The 15,605-nt window shown below is 62.0% G+C and overlaps 2 protein-coding genes across 2 annotated transcripts; both read left to right on the forward strand.

The window, feature by feature from the left end:
* Positions 1 to 2,295: 2,295 nt before the first annotated feature.
* Positions 2,296 to 6,056, forward strand: DUSP11 (dual specificity phosphatase 11). Its single transcript, XM_088537821.1, has 10 exons — positions 2,296 to 2,327; positions 2,491 to 2,566; positions 2,964 to 3,095; positions 3,288 to 3,411; positions 3,809 to 3,869; positions 4,213 to 4,259; positions 4,734 to 4,809; positions 5,094 to 5,225; positions 5,540 to 5,584; positions 5,819 to 6,056. Exons 1-10 carry the CDS (start codon positions 2,302 to 2,304, stop codon positions 6,054 to 6,056), a joined length of 957 nt encoding a protein of 318 aa, XP_088393947.1. The 5' UTR covers positions 2,296 to 2,301.
* Positions 6,057 to 7,457: 1,401 nt separating this feature from the next.
* On the forward strand, positions 7,458 to 14,370 carry STAMBP (STAM binding protein). The gene is made up of 9 exons (XM_088537793.1): positions 7,458 to 7,660; positions 9,921 to 9,996; positions 10,115 to 10,210; positions 10,828 to 11,203; positions 11,828 to 11,952; positions 12,066 to 12,203; positions 12,869 to 12,981; positions 14,133 to 14,232; positions 14,314 to 14,370. Exons 1-9 carry the CDS (start codon positions 7,458 to 7,460, stop codon positions 14,368 to 14,370), a joined length of 1,284 nt encoding a protein of 427 aa, XP_088393919.1.
* The last annotated feature ends 1,235 nt before the right edge of the window (positions 14,371 to 15,605 follow it).

The following is a 15,605-nucleotide window of genomic DNA, read 5'->3' on the forward strand; positions in this document are numbered from 1 at the left end:
TCCCGCGGCTTGCTCGCCGCTGGGGCGGCCTTGGGCGGCGCGGCGCCGTGCGCCGGCCCCTGCGCGCTGCTCTTCTTGCCCAGCGCGTGGAAAACGCGGATGGACTCCAGCATGTGCTTGCCCAGGTGGCTGCGGGGCGCCTGGAACGGCTCCCGCGCCGATGCCGGCGCCGATGCCGCCGCCGGGCCCCGGCCGCTCGGCTTCTTCCGCGGCAGCTTGTCCTCCGGCTTGGGGCTGCTGCCCGCAGCCCCGGCGGCGCTGGGTTTGCCGACGGGCCGTTTCGGAGCCGGCCGGCGCTCCGGGATGGATTTACGTTGGGATGCAACAAGGGGCGTCGGGCGCCGCTTCTTGGCCGGCGGGGAGGCGTTGGCGCATCCCGCATCCGGGAAATCCGCTTTGGCTTTGGGCTTCGGCGCTTGCTTGCAAGGGGCGTCGGGAGCTGCCACCGGTGGGGTCGGAGCGGCGCCGGGAGGCTCCGGTGCGGGCGGCTGCAGCGGGTCGGATGGTGCCGCACGCGGCTCCGACGGCGGCGTCTTGCTGGCGGGATCCCCGGTGCCGGCAGCTCCGCTCTCCAGGGATTCGATCCAAGACAACAGGTCGTTGATGTCGGAGACGTCGAGCGGGAAAAGCGGCGGCTCCTGCAGCTCCCGCAGCAGCTGCTCGTCCACGTTCGCCTCCGGCAGCCCCTCGGCCAAGGGAGCCTCCGGCAGCGCCGGCAGCGCGGGCAACGCCGGCAGCTCCGGCACCCGCTTTTCGGCGGCACCCGGCGCTGCCCAAAACGGCGCGTGCGGAAACGGCGCCGCTTCATCCCACGCTCGCCCCGAGCCCGGCCAGCTCCAGCTGCCGCCGTCCGGCTCCGCTTTGCGGGCGATGCCGGAGGCTCCCGGCGCGGCCTCCGCCGGCTTGAGCACCAGGATCACGTCGTGGTGCCGGGCGCCCGGCGAGGCGGCCGCCGGCAGCGCCGGTAGCTGCAGCAGGCAGGTGCCGGCCGGGTAGAGCGGCTCGGCGCGGGCCAGGCGGCTCCCGCGGGATGCGGGCAGCCCCCAGGCCGGCACGGGAAGCGCGCAGGGATACGCGGCCAGCGGGTAGGCGACGGCCGGGAGCCCGCGCGGCTCCGCGCATCCCGGCGGGAGCAGCCACGCCGGGCCCAGCGGCGCCGCCGGGAAGCTCAGGCGGGACACGCCGGCGGGCAGCAAACTGGGGAGCTGCTCTGCAAGGGAAATCGGGGGGGAATGGCAATATTCCCGGTGGGAAGAGACGCGGCCGGCTGTCCGGCCCCCCCGGCGCTGTACCTGCCATGGAGCAGCAGATCCTGGCCGGCACCCGGTGCCCGTAGGATCCTGGACCGTTGGGTTTGTTTGGGGTCATATCTCCCGGTAACGGGGTTCCGGATTCCCGAGGGGCTTTGAGCTCCGTCCCCCCGCACCAGCAACTGCCCCCCTTCCACTTTTTTCCCCTCCATGTGCTGAATTTGGGGGCCTCGGGAGGGATTTATTGGGCATGGACGAGGTGAGGGCTTGGATCCCGTGGGAGATGCTGTGTCCGAAGCGGGACGGAAGCCATTGGCGGTGGTGGGATGGAGGCAGTATCGGCACAGCGGGTCCCAGGACTGGGAGTGCTGGCACTGGGATGGTGGTACTGGACATCCTGGCATTGGGATGGGGTGGAATGGTGGTACCGGGATGGTGGTACCAGGATGGGGTAGCACTGGGAATGGTGGTACTGGGATGGGGTGGGATGATGGCACCGGGAATGGTGGGCCTGGGGTGGGGTGGGACTGGGATGCCAACACTGGGACCAAGTGGCAACGCCGGTTCCGGTGCGGGATGAGTACACCGGTACCGGTACAGCCAGGAGCAAGATGCAACGGACACGTCAGCACACAGGGAATACCGGTACCGGCGCTGGGGCCGGGATGCCGGTACCGGGACGCAGTGAGCGCCCCGGGCCCGGGGCGGAGCCTCCTGCAGGAGGCCGGTCCCGGTGGCGCCGCTGGGACCGCGCGGGGCCGGTCCCGGTCCGGTCCGGGTCCCGTTGCCGCCCCGGAACCGCCAGGGGGCTCCGCGGCTGCGGGCGCCGCCGAGGGGGCGTGGCCTAGACAACGGGGGCGTGGTCTCTATTTGGGGGCGTGGCTTCTGTTCGTGGCGTCGAGCGTGGGCGTGGCCTCAACGAGGGGGCGTGGCCTCGGGTCGCCGGTCGCGGCGACGAGCCCCGACGGCGGCCGCGGGGGGTCAGCGCGGCGGAAGCGGAAGCGGCGGTGGCGGCGGGCGGACGTACGTACGTACGTACGTGGGCGCCGCCATGCCGGGCCTACGCGTCCCGGAGAGGTGAGTGGGGCCGCGGCGGGTCCCCTTCCGTCCCCCTCCGCCATCTCAGGACCTGCGGGCGCCGCCGGGGCCTGTCCCGCCGCCCCGCACGGGGAATGAGGGCTCGGGGGGAACGAGCAGGGGGCGGCAGCGCGGGGCCCCGTTAACGGCCGCTCCCGCGCAGGTGGACGGACTACGTGCCGCTGGGCCGGCGCCTGCCCGGCACCCGCTTCATCGCCTTCAAGGTGCCGCTCCGGAAGGTGAGTCCCGGCGCCGCGGCGGGCGACCGTGATCCGGAAAGGGCCCCAAAAAGCGTCTTTTTGTGGAAGATTTTAACCGGAGACTCGGAGTTCGGTGTGAGCTCCTCTGCTCGGAGCTGCCTTGCTGGTGTTTGTGCTCCAGCAGTAAGACTGAGTTGCAAAAAAGCAGACTAAATCTCCCTTCAACCCCAGTTACAACCTTAATTTGCACCCAAACTGTTCCGAATCAGTAAATGTCCAGGTTTTGGTGTCACTTTGGTGCCCGTGTCCCTCCTGGGTTGTCTCCGGTACTCCGTGGTTTTCCGAGCTGCTCTGTAGGAGCTCTTGGACCCGCTGTGCTCACGCGTTGTGGAGCCCCTGAGCTTCACCCGTGCCCTTAAACGTTGTTTCCTGCCAGGGCTTCAACCGGAACCTGCATCCCGAAGAGAGGTTCTCGCCTCGGGATCTGCTCAAGAAGATCCGGGAGCAGAAGGAGGAGCTGGGGCTCATCATCGACCTGACCTACACGACCCGTTACTACGGCCCGGAGGTCAGTCCTCGGGGAAGGGACGCTCTGGTTAAGCAGGTAGCAAAAACAGACGTTTTCTCACCCAAAAAGGCCTCGCTGCTCTTCTAGACTTGGTCTAAAAACTTGGCTTTTTTTAACTTTACACTGTATTTTTTTTAGTTGGCCAAAATCCGGCTTATTGCCGAAGTTATCGGGCTCCTCTGTTTCTTGCAGGAGCTCCCGGCCACGCTGCACTACTCCAAGATCTTGACCGTGGGCCACGAAATCCCAAACAGCCAAACTATTTACCAGTTCAAGTGCGTTGTAAAGGACTTCCTGAGGGACAACAAAGATAACGGTAAGCTTGGACTTCCCTAAAAGGTAGAGAGATTCTGATAACCTGGCAGTGAGTTGAACTTTGGAGGAGTTTGCAACTTCCTTGCTACATTGGCTGTAAATATTGATTCATTTTTAGTTGCTGTGTAAGCACTGAGCTGTCCGTGCTCCAGAAACGAGTGGGATTTCTTTTTATGTAGCTGCTAAATGAGCTCTGTGGACGTTCAGATGAGGTTACAGGATTTATTGCCCTAAATCAGCTGTGATATCTGCTTGTAAACGTGGTGATCTCGTTGCGTAACCGAGTGTGTTTGTTTACTTCAGGGTGACTGTGGGATGACGAATGTGATCGGGCTCGTTTTCTGGTTGGGTCGTGGCAAAAGAGAACCTAAAATGTAACTAATTATGGTGTGTTGCAGATAAACTTATTGGAGTGCATTGCACGCATGGCCTGAACAGAACCGGCTACCTGGTTTGCAGGTGAGTTGTCCTTAGTCACCCTGGCTTAGGTGGTGGCATTAGCAGCCTTATATGGCTCCAGAATGGAACTTTATTGCCCCATAAAAGACGACTCAGGTGGCCTGTGTATCCCAGCCTGGTGAGGATTTAAACCTTAATAGGACTTAAATAACTTCCAGAGAAGGTTGGTTGTTCGTGGTCACTTTAAACTGATTTCAGCAAGCCAAGTGCTGATACTCCATTCTGGAATGTAAATAGAAGATCTCACAATCTTCCTGTGATGATTCTTTCCTTGTTAATTGTCTCTAACTGAATGTTTCTGTAGCTGATCCCATAATTAGAGCTTTCTTGCTGCTCCCTCCAGGTACCTCATCGATGTCGATGGTATGGAGCCAAATGCTGCCATAGAGTGTACGTGTCACTGCCTTGCTGGGATGCCAAATGTTTACCATCAGCTGATGGTTTTGGATGGTCCAAGGGTTTGAGCTACCTCCAGTGGAGTAATTTTTATCTTTTAAGCACTATAAATAGTGTTTAAGGCTTCCCGCAGGGTAGGAGAGGAGCTGGAAGAGCAGGAAAGTGCTTGAGGGTTCCCTGAGGTTTGAAATAAGGGGGTGATTGTAGGGCTGTACGTGGGAGTGTGGAAGTAGCCAGAACCGGGTGGCTCTTGGGGTTTTGTACCGTGCTGCGAGTGGGACAGTGTCACCCTGTCACGGGCTGCCCTGCAGAGGGAGGCACATGGAGAAAGAGTCACACTGCAGGTGCCCTTGCTAACCTAGAGCCACTGATTCAAGGGGTTAAAACCCTACTGAAAGGCTTTGAGTGCCAGACAGCCCTGAGGATCCTTGTGTGCAGCTTTTTTAAAACTGAGCCCTCTCTTTGCAGTGTTCAACAGAGCTCGAGGGCACCCTATAGAGAGAATGAACTATATTGAAGATCTGCAAAAGAGATCTGTGCAAAAGTAAGTCCTGCTGCTGTGCATGTGCTAAATAAAGCTGCGTTCAGTGACCAATACAGGCTAAACTTCCTGGCTTCTCCTGCTTGTGGTAGCCTGGGCTGGTGGATGAGGCGGAAGACGGGATATTGGGAGACCTTGACAGCTGTTTACAGATGTTCTGCACAGAGTTTTCACAGGCCTGCGCTGTCCCCTTTTCACGGGGGATGGATGTGGATGGAAAAGCGCTGTGGTGGTCGCTTGGCAAATGGCTTGAGGCCCCAGTCGGGACTAACAGGCTTCTGTTTAAGGAACTGCAGCGTAAAGTGTTTGGGCTCGGACCCCTTCAAAGGAAAAGGCGGCGCGACGCCGAATCCTAAAAGGCAGCTGGGGACAGAGCATCGCCTGCATCTCACAGAACAACTGCCCCTCACGGTGCCCCGGTAGGTTTTTGCTCTTTGCTTCCCTGTGTACCACCTGGGTGATGAGGGAAAACAAAAGCTGGGCTCTTCTGAGAAACTTGGATATGTTTTTTATGATTTCTTGCTGTGCAAGAGAGCGCCTGTTTCCTTGCCAGCTCTGCAGGGTGGAAGGAGGGACTTTGCCTCTGCTGGAGCAGCCTGAGGAGGTTTTGGTAGTTCTTCTTGGGGCTGAAATGACAAAATATTTCAGGGGAAAAGAGCCCTTGCTTTGAATCGGGTGCCAGGTAAGAGCTTTCTGCTCACAGCCAAGCAGCAACTTCTCTTTCTCTTTGCAGGCTTCTCCCTTCCCTGCAGAGACATCAGGGGAACAGGGAATGCAGGTGAATAACCCTCTCCTGAGTTCAGCCAATGTCCTGGGGGTGATATGAGCTGAGAGGTGCCTCATCTTCCTAAGGCCTTTTTCGTAAAGAAAAAGAAAAAAGCGTTGGTAAAGAATGCTTGGGAGTTACTGGGTTTTGTGAGGTGGTATGGGAGATGCAAGAACTCCGGGAGGGAGCAAATGGGCTTGATTGCTGACTTGGCCCCATATAATTAATGTCTAATTTTGCTTCCAGAGCCCCGGGCACGGCCGAGAAGCGCAGCAGGCGCGAGAGGGTCCCCGCGCGTCGCCAGGACCCCGCGCCCCAGCGCGGGTGGCCCCGCGGCCCCAGGGACCCTGCAGGGCCGGAGCTCCGCGTCCAGGAGCACCACGGACTGTATTTCCCGGCACGGGGACCCGGCTTCCCTCTCCTGCAGGAAACGCACACGGCCAAGAAGCGCCGGCGGCGGCGCAGGAAGCCCGTGACGGCGTAGGGAATGTTATCCCTAAGGAACACCATCCCAGGGCTGCACTTCCACCCAGGACGAGCTCTGTCACAAGTCTCCCTGTTCAATGAAGGGGTTTGCCCTGACCTTCACCAGCAGCTCACGGCCGAGGAAAGTGGTTATTCATCTCAACACACCTCGCTTTTATTTATTTTTTTATGACTTTCACACCTCCCACGTTGGAGTTTGAGCCTTAGGTCAGGCTTTGGAGTGCAAGCCCAGTGCTACAGAGAGCGAACACTGACACGAAACCTTCCTCAGGAAGTATTTTCACAGGTGCCCCTTTCAGTTTTGACGGAAGGAGCTGTTCTATGGGGCTTAATATATAGTTTGGGGGCTGGGGGAAATAATTTGCCATGAGACTAGAATACTTTTTAAAGTAAATTTTATTGCTACACCTTGGTCACTGCACTGTGTCCCGGGGAATGGGAGGGACGGGTAAGGAGGGCCCTAATGTGCCCCTAATTCCCTTTGGAATGTGGAGGCGCCGCTGGGCTGAGAGCGGCTGTGGAGAGGGCGGCCCCTTTAAGACGCGCTGCGGCGTGAGGCCGCACTTCCGCCCTACCCCAAGATGGCCGCCGGCTCTTCGCGGACGTGCCAGGGCGGCGCGGCCGGGCGGAAGTGGTGCCCCGACGTGCCCGGATGCGGCGGCGCCTCGCTATTGGCGGGGCGGGGCGCAACGGGCGACAACCCGGAAGCGGGAGGCAGCCCCGGCGGCGGCTCGGGGCGCCCGGGCGGGGTAAGGGCGGGGGGGCGGGGGGGGTACGGGAGCCGGTTGGGGGGGGGGGGCGCCGCTTTGGGACCCCGTTTCTCCTCCTGGGAAGGTGGGGGGGCGGGACTCGCCTGGGGGGACGGGTCTGAATTTCTTTATTTTGTTACGTTTTTCTGTGAAGTTTTTCTTTAATTTCTTTATTTTGTTACTTTTTGGGAAAAGAAGGGCCTGGGGGGGGTGGGGGAGCTGCTTGGGGGGCTCCGGACTGGGGAGGGGGCTCTGGTTTGGGGGCAGCAGCGTTGAGGGGGGGCAGGGGGAGCCCGTTTACAGGGGGGGGGGGCGGCTATAGGAGCTGGGGGGGGGCTCCGTTTTGGGGTGTTTTTCCCCCGGGGGGGGCCTCCGTTTTGGGGTGTTTTGGGGTGTTTTTCCACCCGGGGGGCCCTCCATTTTGGGGTGTTCCCCCCCAGGGGGGGAGCTTGGGGGTTGGGGGCTGTTTTGGGGTCAGGCTGTGGGAACTGGGGAGGGGGGGCTCTGCTTTTTGGGGAGAAACGGGGGCTGCGGCTCCTCGCGGTCGTGCCGGCAGCTCCAAGGAAACCCTTGGCTTTATCCCAGCAGCTCCCCCGGCTCCTCGTCTCGGCCTCCGGCGTTCCCAGCCGGCCTATCCCGGTGCCGGCGCCATGCCCGGCCCGGCGGCCGCCGGCGTCCCGCCGGAGGAGCGCGTGCGCAGCCTGATCCGCGCCGGCAGCGCCGTGGAGGTGAGCGAGGAGGTGCCGCCGCGGCGCTACTACCGCTCCGGCGTGGAGATGCTGCGCATGGCCGCCGTGTACGCCGAGGAGGGCAGCATGGAGAGCGCCTTCATCCTCTACAACAAGTACATCACGTAAGCGCCGAGGCCCGCGGGGCTGGAAGAGCCGGATCCGGCCGCAGCCCTGGGAAAGGCTCCTCCGGGATTCCGGCTCCTCCGCGATTCCGGCTCCTCCGCGATTCCGGCTCCTCCGCGATTCTGGCTCCTCCGCGATTCCGGCTCCTCCGGGATTCCGGCTCCTCCTGGATTTCGGCCCCTCCTTGATTTCAGCTCCAGACAGGCGGGTTAGGAGGAGGAGCAGATAGAGTAAAAGGTGCCAGGTAGCAGCAGGGAAACATGAAAATGACAAAAATGAACGAAAACGAGTGAAAAACGAGCAGTTCCTCGTCCTTTGCGGGACGGATGGGAGAGTTTCCCGAAAAGCCACGCTCGTTCCTCAGTCCCAAAGCAGCGGGAGCTCTCGGCTCCGTGTCCCATGCTCCGTGCTGTTTTGTCACCCCAGAAGGGCTCATTCGGGAGTTTTGTGAAGAGGCTCCTGGTATCCTGCGCCGGGAAGGGGATTGCTCCTTGAAATCCATGATTTCACACTCGTTTGAGGCCTCGTTCACGTCTAGTTTATTAAAACACAGCGGAGCAGGTTCCTATTCCGAGCGCTAGGAAGAGCCCAGGTTTCAGTCAGCACCTTGGAGGTGATAACAGGATAGTCACGTTTGCACGGAGCCTTTTTTGAGGGGAAAAGGACCGAATCCCATGGAGCTGCTCCAAGAGCACATGGATCCCTTGGGTCCGAGTGCCCTCTCCAAAATCCCCAGATTGGGCAAAAATGGGCTCAGCTCCTCCAGCTCCCGGGGCAGGAGCGGAGCTGCGCGTTTGCCTGCCCTCTGGGCCGGGTTTTGGGTCCAAAAGCCGCGGAATCGGGAACGCGGTGGCATTCCTGTGCGTCCCGCTCAGGTCTGCGCCTCGGCGCGGAGCAAACGTGCCCGTCCGGAGCGGCGATCCTTGGAAAAACATCCCCCCGGCACCCACCATCCTGCCTCTTTAGGCCTTTTTGGGCCAGAAACGCTTCCCTCCCACCTTCCCCCCGTTCCGGTGGCTCTGGAATGCGGCGCCCGCTGCCCCGGCGTGCGCTTGGCATCTCCGCTGGCATCTTCCCTCCCTGCCCCTGCGCGCAGGGTTCCTGCCCCTGAAATCCAACGCATTTTTCTCTGATTAGCTTTGCTTCCCGGCCTTGCACTTCCTGAGCTTTTATGGGCATTGGAGCGAGCTCCTTGGGACGCTGCTCAGGGAGCTGGGAAGTGTAAAACCCTTGGGAAGTTTTCCAGGCTGGTTACGTCGCCGGAGCCAAAGGAGAAAGTCTTTTTTTCCTAGCTAAACAAATGAACTCAGCGCACCTTGGCCGCCTCGGAGCGCGCTGCTTCCCTCCCAGCTGCTCCCGGCGTTCCATGAAGGCAAAAACTCCCTTTTTAACCCCAACACCCTGTTCCCCAAATCCTACCGATCCCACTTGTACCCAAAACGGCCCTTTGGGAGAGGGAGATTCCAGCTGTTCCTGCCCTTCTGCCTCCTTGCCCTCTGGCTGCCGGAGCATCCCCATCCCGCTGCCCGTTTTCCCCCCTTTTTCCCTCTTGGAAACACAGCTGCTTTCCCCACCCTTCCCAGGCCGGCATCTGCTCTTAATCCGTCCTAATTAATTCCTTCCATTGGAATCCGCAGGCTCTTGGCAGCGCCGCAGCCCGGCACAGTGACCTACTTTGCCACGGCCGCCGGCCGGGCCCGGAGCATCCCTGCGGTATCCGGCAGCTCCCGAGAGCGCTTCCCGGGCCCGGAATCCTTGGATTTGGAAGCGGCGGGGTTTATTCATCCCGGACACTTGTTTTTAGCCCACCTGCAAGTTTTGTTTCCGAGGGCCGAGCTCGTTCCCTCCGTTTGCTGGCGCAGCAGGACGTGAGCCCTGAGTCAGCCGTGTCCTTGCGTTTGCCCGCGATCCCTCGGGATGCTCCCGGGGCTGTGGGCAGGTGCACCAGGACCTTCCCGAGCTGCTGCCGGAGCGCTCTGTGTTCCGGGCTGCTTTATTAATGTTACATATTAATGTTGAAAGCAAACGTATCCCTGAGGTTGGATCCGAAGCCCAGGTGCAGGAAGGGTCCCCGTGCAAGGTGCTCCGTTGGGACTGAGCTGGATCTCCCATGGGAAGAGCTCGGGATGCGATTTTTGCAGCAAGGCATTCTGAAATGATCCACAAAATCCCAAGGAAACCACCTGTCCCCCCAGACACCGTTTGCTGCTCCGTGTGGGCCCCTTCCCAACGTGATCCCGATCCCTCGTGTGTTCCCAGGCTCTTCATCGAGAAGCTGCCCAAGCACCGTGACTACAAAACCGCCCTCATCCCCGAGAGGAAGGAGACGGTGAGAGTAAGTGATGCCGCTCCGGAGGCTCCCGGAGACGCTGGAATCCCGGAATTCGCCCCGTTCCTTACCCGGGGAGCGCGCGCCGCCGCCGTTCCGAGCCGGGCGCTTTTCCTTCCTCCAGAAGCTGAAGGAAGTGGCGTTCCCGAGAGCGGAGGAGCTCAAGAAGGAGCTGCTGAGGAGGTACGCGCAGGACTACGCTGCGTACAGCGCGCGCAAGGTGAGTGCCAGGAGCCCGCGGGGCAGCGGGATACGCCAGAATGCCGAGGCCGGGAAGGGCGGAATCCCCGAGTCCCCGTGTCCCGCGGGACACGCCGGAATGCCGAGGCCGGGAAGGGCGGAATCCCCGAGTCCCCGTGTCCCAAGCTGCTCCTCGTTGTTCCCCAAAAGCCCCTGCAAAGGGAGCGGAGGGGCAGAAAACCCAACGCGTCTCCCACCTTCCCATCCACCTCCCCATCCTTCCCGGAGCTGGGGGAGGCTTTCCCGCTTTTCCTTGTTATCCCAACACGAAGCAAAGGCTCCGAGGTGGCAGCCTGGGCCGACACGGGGGCCTCTGCAGGCAAAAAACCCTATGGACGGTTTGGCAGCGGGGCGAGTGCAGGGGGTTTTGCGGATGGGACGGAGGGAAATGCATCTGGAATTGTATTCCCGCAAGGAAGGGCAAGGCAGCCCCTTATCCAGCCAGCTGCGCTGATGGAAGCGGAGCTCTCCGCTTCCAGCCGGAGCTTCCTTGCGGGGGGCTCCAGCTAAAAGCAAAGGCCTGACGGTGCCCGGGCTCCGTAGCCCTCCTCGTGCCCTGCTCCCTGCTCACGTCCTTTGGTGCCTTCCTCCCTGCAGAAGGAGGAGGAGGAGGAATTCGCGCGCAACTTGGCTTTGCAGCAGCAGCTGGAAGAGGAGAGGAACCGGGTCGCGCTCATGAAGCAGCAGCAGGCGGAGCAGGAGCAGTTCCACGCCTTCGAGGAGATGATCCGGCGCCAGGAGCTGGAGAAGGAGCGCCTGCGGATCGTGCAGGAATTCGGCAAGCCGGAGCCGAGTCCCCAGTCTCTGGAAGGGCCCCTCATTCCCGGCGTGGAAAAGCCCCCGACCGATGCAATCCCCAAGGTTCCCGTCTCTCCGGCGGAGCCCGCCAGCCCCTCGGCGGGAATTGTGTCTCCCAAACCTCCGGCCGTGGACAGATCCCTGAAACCGAGCGCCTTGGGGAGCCCGGAAAACAGTGAGTCCCTCCCAGCCCAGCCGGTCCCGAGGAGCTGAGTTGCCTGGGAGGCTCCAAGCATCCGATCACAGCTCCATTCCCTCCAGGGATTTGCTCTTCCAAGTCCCTGGATGTTCCGTGGGCCGGCAAGATTTGGGAACTGGCTCCTTTGGGGAATCGGGCTCCTACACGGCTCGATGTGACTCGTTTTGAGACGGGGCCTTAGTTCCTGCCAGGCTGCCTGAATCCCCCTCGGAACACTAATTCCTGCCTGAATTCCCCTCAAAACACTAATTCCTGCCTGAATCCCCCTCAAAACGCTAATTCCAACCTTTCCAAATTGCTGCTTCGTGACCAGTGACACATTTTACCTTCAGTGACGCTTTGTAAGCGGTCGCATTTCCATTTTCTTTGGTAAAATGCTGTTTTTTGGCACACTCTTCCCCTGGCTGGAGAAGGCAGTGCCATAAGTGACTTCATAAAGTGCCACAGTGACCTCAGTCGGGCCCAATGTGGTTCCAAGGGTGGCCAGGAGAACGGGCAATATTCCCAGGCTGTTTTTTCCCAATCCTGCCCCTCCGGGGAATGCCCCGCGGGAGGTTCCCTCCCGCCGCGGCGCTCCCGGTGCTCCCGGTGTCCCCGCAGGTGCCAGGATGGATGCTCTGCGCCAGGTTGTCGTCCCCAGGGAGCTCTGCCAGAAATTCCTGCAGCTGGCCGATGCCAACACGGCGCGCGGCGTGGAGACGTGCGGGATCCTCTGCGGGAAGCTGGTAACACCAATCCCAACGGAACACCCGGGGGGCTCGGGAAAAGGCCGCTCCGGGAACGCTCGTGCGGGATGCGGATCCCGCCGGGGTGACGTCCCCCACGTGCTGCCCCGCAGATGAGGAACGAGTTCACGGTGACGCACGTCATCGTCCCCAAGCAGCACGGCGGCCCCGACTACTGCAACACGGAGAGCGAGGAGGAGCTCTTCCTCATCCAGGACCAGCACGGCCTCGTGACCCTCGGCTGGATCCACGTGAGCCCTCCCTTCCCGTTCCCCTCGGGATGCAGGGGAAGGCAGAGGTGGGATGGAGCGGGGAGCATCCCTGCGGAGCCAGCGCAGGGAGATCCCGCCTTGTTCCCAGCTCACATCCCTTTCCCAACGCGTCGCTCCTCTTGGAAGCAGGATATGGGGCACGGCTGGAGCTCGAGGCCGCCTCCGGAGGCAGCGGGAGGGCAGCCCGGCCTCCCGCTGCTTTTCCGCTCCGCTCCGGCACGTGCCGGATGCGGATTCCTGCCCCTGCCGCCTGTCCCCGCGGAGCCCTTGGCAGCCGGAGTGGTGCCAAGCGAAACGCCCGGAGCTGCTCAGGAATCTCTGGAAAGCAGCCGGGCTCCGCGGGGGAGACTCCTGCCCGGCCCGTGCGGGGCGGCCGCTCTTCCCATTAACTCCTCCACGGCGGGATCCGGCGGGAATCGCTCTCCGCTCCCTGCCGGTCTTTGCAGCAGAACGGAAGGGTGAAAAGAAACCTTCCTGCGGGCGTTTTGCTCTGAAATCTACCCCAAAACAGCTGCCGTCGGAGATCTTAAAATCTTTGACCGCCTTGGGGTGAAAACAGCCCTTTTTGGGATAATCCAAAGGTGTTTTCCGCCTGTAGCAGCGAGGAAATGACACCGCGTGCGGTTGTTCTCCCCTCGCTGCAGACGCACCCCACACAGACGGCCTTCCTGTCCAGCGTGGACCTGCACACGCACTGCTCCTACCAGATGATGCTGCCCGAGTCCATCGCCATCGTGTGCGCTCCCAAATACCAGGAGTGAGTGCGGGAAGGGGCTCCTAAACACCGGGAGTGAGTGCGGGAAGGGGCTCCCAAATAACGGGATTGAGTGCGGGAAGGGGCTCCCAAATAATGGGATTGAGTGCGGGAAGGGGGTCGCAAATACCAGGAGTGAGAACAGGAAGGGGCTCCCGAACACCGGGAGTGAGTACGGGAAGGGGCTCCCGAACACTGGGAATGAGTGCGGGAAGGAGCTCCCAAATACTGGGAGTGAGTGCAGGAAGGGGCTCCCGAACACCGGCAGTGAGTGCGGGAAGGGGCTCCCAAATACCGGGAGTGAGAACGGGAAGGGGCTCCCAAATACCGGGAGTGAGTGCGGGAAGGGGCTCCCAAATACCAGGAGTGAGTGCGGGAAGGGGCTCCCAAATACCAGGAGTGAGTGCGGGAAGGGGCTCCCAAACACCGGGAATGAGAACGGGAAGGGGCTCCCAAATACCGGGAGTGAGAACGGGAAGGGGCTCCCAAATACCGGGAGTGAATGCGGGAAGGGGCTCCCAAACACCGGGAGTGAGAACGGGAAGGGGCTCCCAAATACCAGGAGGGAGTGCAGGAAGGGGCTCCCAAATAATGGGATTGAGTGTGGGAAGGGGGTCACAAATACCGGGAGTGAGAACAGGAAGGGGCTCCCGAACACTGGGAACGAGTACGAGAAGGGGCTCCTAAACACCGGGAGTGAGTACGGGAAGGGGCTCCCAAATACCGGGAGTGAGTACGGGAAGGGGCTCCCAAATACCGGGAGGGAGAACGGGAAGGGGCTCCCAAATACCAGGAGTGAGTACGGGAAGGGGCTCCCAAATAACGGGATTGAGTGCGGGAAGGGGCTCCCGAACACCAGGAGTGAGTACGGGAAGGGGCTCCCAAATACCAGGAGTGAGTGCGGGAAGGGGCTCCCAAATAATGGGATTGAGTGCGGGAAGGGGCTCCCAAATACCGGGAGTGAGTACGGGAAGGGGCTCCCAAATACCAGGAGGGAGTACAGGAAGGGCCTCCCGAACACCGGGAATGAGTATGGGAAGGGGCTCCCAAACACCAGGAGTGGGAACGGGAAGGGGCTCCCGAACACCGGGAGAACGGGAAGGCGCTGGCAGAGCGCACGTCCGGCGGCCGCTCCGAGCCCCCTCATCCCGCAGGACCGGCTTCTTCAAGCTCACGGAGCACGGCCTGGAGGAGATCTCGTCCTGCCGCCAGAAGGGCTTCCACCCGCACGCCAAGGAGCCGCCGCTCTTCACCGTAAGCGCCCGGGAGGAGAGGCCGGAGCAGCCCCAGGGCTGCCCTTCCTCCCGCTCCTCCTCCTCCTCCTGTCGCTTGCAGAGCTGCAGCCACGTGTTGGTGACGGAGCGGGACGTGGAGCTCCTGGATCTGCGCTAGGTCCCTGCCTCCACGCGCTCCCCGCGGCCGGGGGAAGAGCCGGCGCCTCCCGGAGCGGCCGATTCCGACCGCGTGGCCGCCCCTTCCCGGCCCTCCGGGAGCGGAGCCCGGCGGGAGCCGGAGGGAGCTCCGGGCCCGGCGTCGGGGAAGAGCTCGCTGGAAGCGCCAAGACCCAACCTAACACTAAGCCGCCTAACTCCTGAATCCGTAACGAGCCCCGAGCCCTTTCCCTGCCTTCGGAATGCCGCGTTTCGGCGTTCCAGGTGGCTCGGATGCGGCCCAACAGCAGCCAGGATGGGGAACATCCCGGTACTTCCCTCCTTCCCCCGGGCTGCGGGTTTCGCTCCGGGCCTCGAGCTGAGCCGGAGCCTTCGGGACACACCGGGGCCGTGCGGCCGCTCCGGGTGCCGCTTCCCGATTCCTGGGAGGGCACGAAGGCTGGAATTGCCTTTCTGCCCAGAAAGGTGTCTAAGTGCTCTGTGCGCCGGTCCTTCCGCCTGCGGAACGGCACCGGGAAAACCTCGGTGGACAGTTTAACACGTGGATTCTCCTACCTGGCCTGAGTTTGTGTTTCTTTACGCCGGGCCCCTCGAGCGCGGCCAGTTTTTCCCATCCTGGTTGGTTTTGGGAATGGGGAGCAGGAAAGACGCTGGGTGCCACCTCTGGCGACTCCCTTTTAGCCTGGGTTTATTTGAGACCTGTGGGGAGGTGGGTTTGGGTCCGGGCGCATCCGCCTCGCTCCGGCGGGATAACGGCATCGCCAGCATCCCGGGATTTATCTCCGAGCGGCTCCGCAGGCGCTTCCCGCAGAAACGGCAGCGACGCCCCACGCGTTTCCTAACCCGCTTTCCATTTCCGTGCGGACGCGGAGCGCGGAGCAGCGTGAACGTTCCCCATATACGGAGGTGCCGAGGGCCGGCGGCGCTTTGGAAAGCCCACGGCAAAGGGCCGGCATCCTCCCGGGATCCCTCCCTCCCGCCCGGAGCCTCCCTGCATCCCGGCGGATGCCTGGCATTCCCGGCGCCGCGGCGGGACGGCACCGTGTCCGCGGAGCGGCCGCACCGGCCGCCGGCTCCATTGGCTGCGGCGCCGCCGCGTTGCCTTTTTAGGCTGCCTCCCGCTCCGGCGCGGGGCTTCCGACCGGGAACGGGGCCCCCCTCTTCCCCGGGGAATTCGGCGGGAAGCGCCCGGTGTCCCGAGATCCCTGCGGCCGAGCCGTGATCCCGGAGCGGGGA

The sequence above is a fragment of the Tinamus guttatus genome, unplaced genomic scaffold (assembly GCF_059628265.1).
Source record: "Tinamus guttatus ecotype Peru unplaced genomic scaffold, ASM5962826v1 Tinamus_guttatus_pri_ptg000866l, whole genome shotgun sequence".
Taxonomy (NCBI): Eukaryota; Metazoa; Chordata; class Aves; order Tinamiformes; family Tinamidae; genus Tinamus; species Tinamus guttatus.

Excerpts from the sequence above, each read along its gene's own strand:
- STAMBP (XM_088537793.1), top strand. The coding sequence starts at position 7,458 with ATGCCCGGCCCGGCGGCCGCCGGCGTCCCGCCGGAGGAGCGCGTGCGC. Across the intron at positions 9,997-10,114 it reads AGAGGAAGGAGACGGTGAGA|AAGCTGAAGGAAGTGGCGTT; the intron begins GTAAGTGATGCC and ends TCCTTCCTCCAG. Across the intron at positions 12,982-14,132 it reads TGCGCTCCCAAATACCAGGA|GACCGGCTTCTTCAAGCTCA; the intron begins GTGAGTGCGGGA and ends CTCATCCCGCAG.
- DUSP11 (XM_088537821.1), top strand. The coding sequence starts at position 2,302 with ATGCCGGGCCTACGCGTCCCGGAGAG. Across the intron at positions 2,328-2,490 it reads GGCCTACGCGTCCCGGAGAG|GTGGACGGACTACGTGCCGC; the intron begins GTGAGTGGGGCC and ends GCTCCCGCGCAG. Across the intron at positions 3,096-3,287 it reads CCCGTTACTACGGCCCGGAG|GAGCTCCCGGCCACGCTGCA; the intron begins GTCAGTCCTCGG and ends TGTTTCTTGCAG.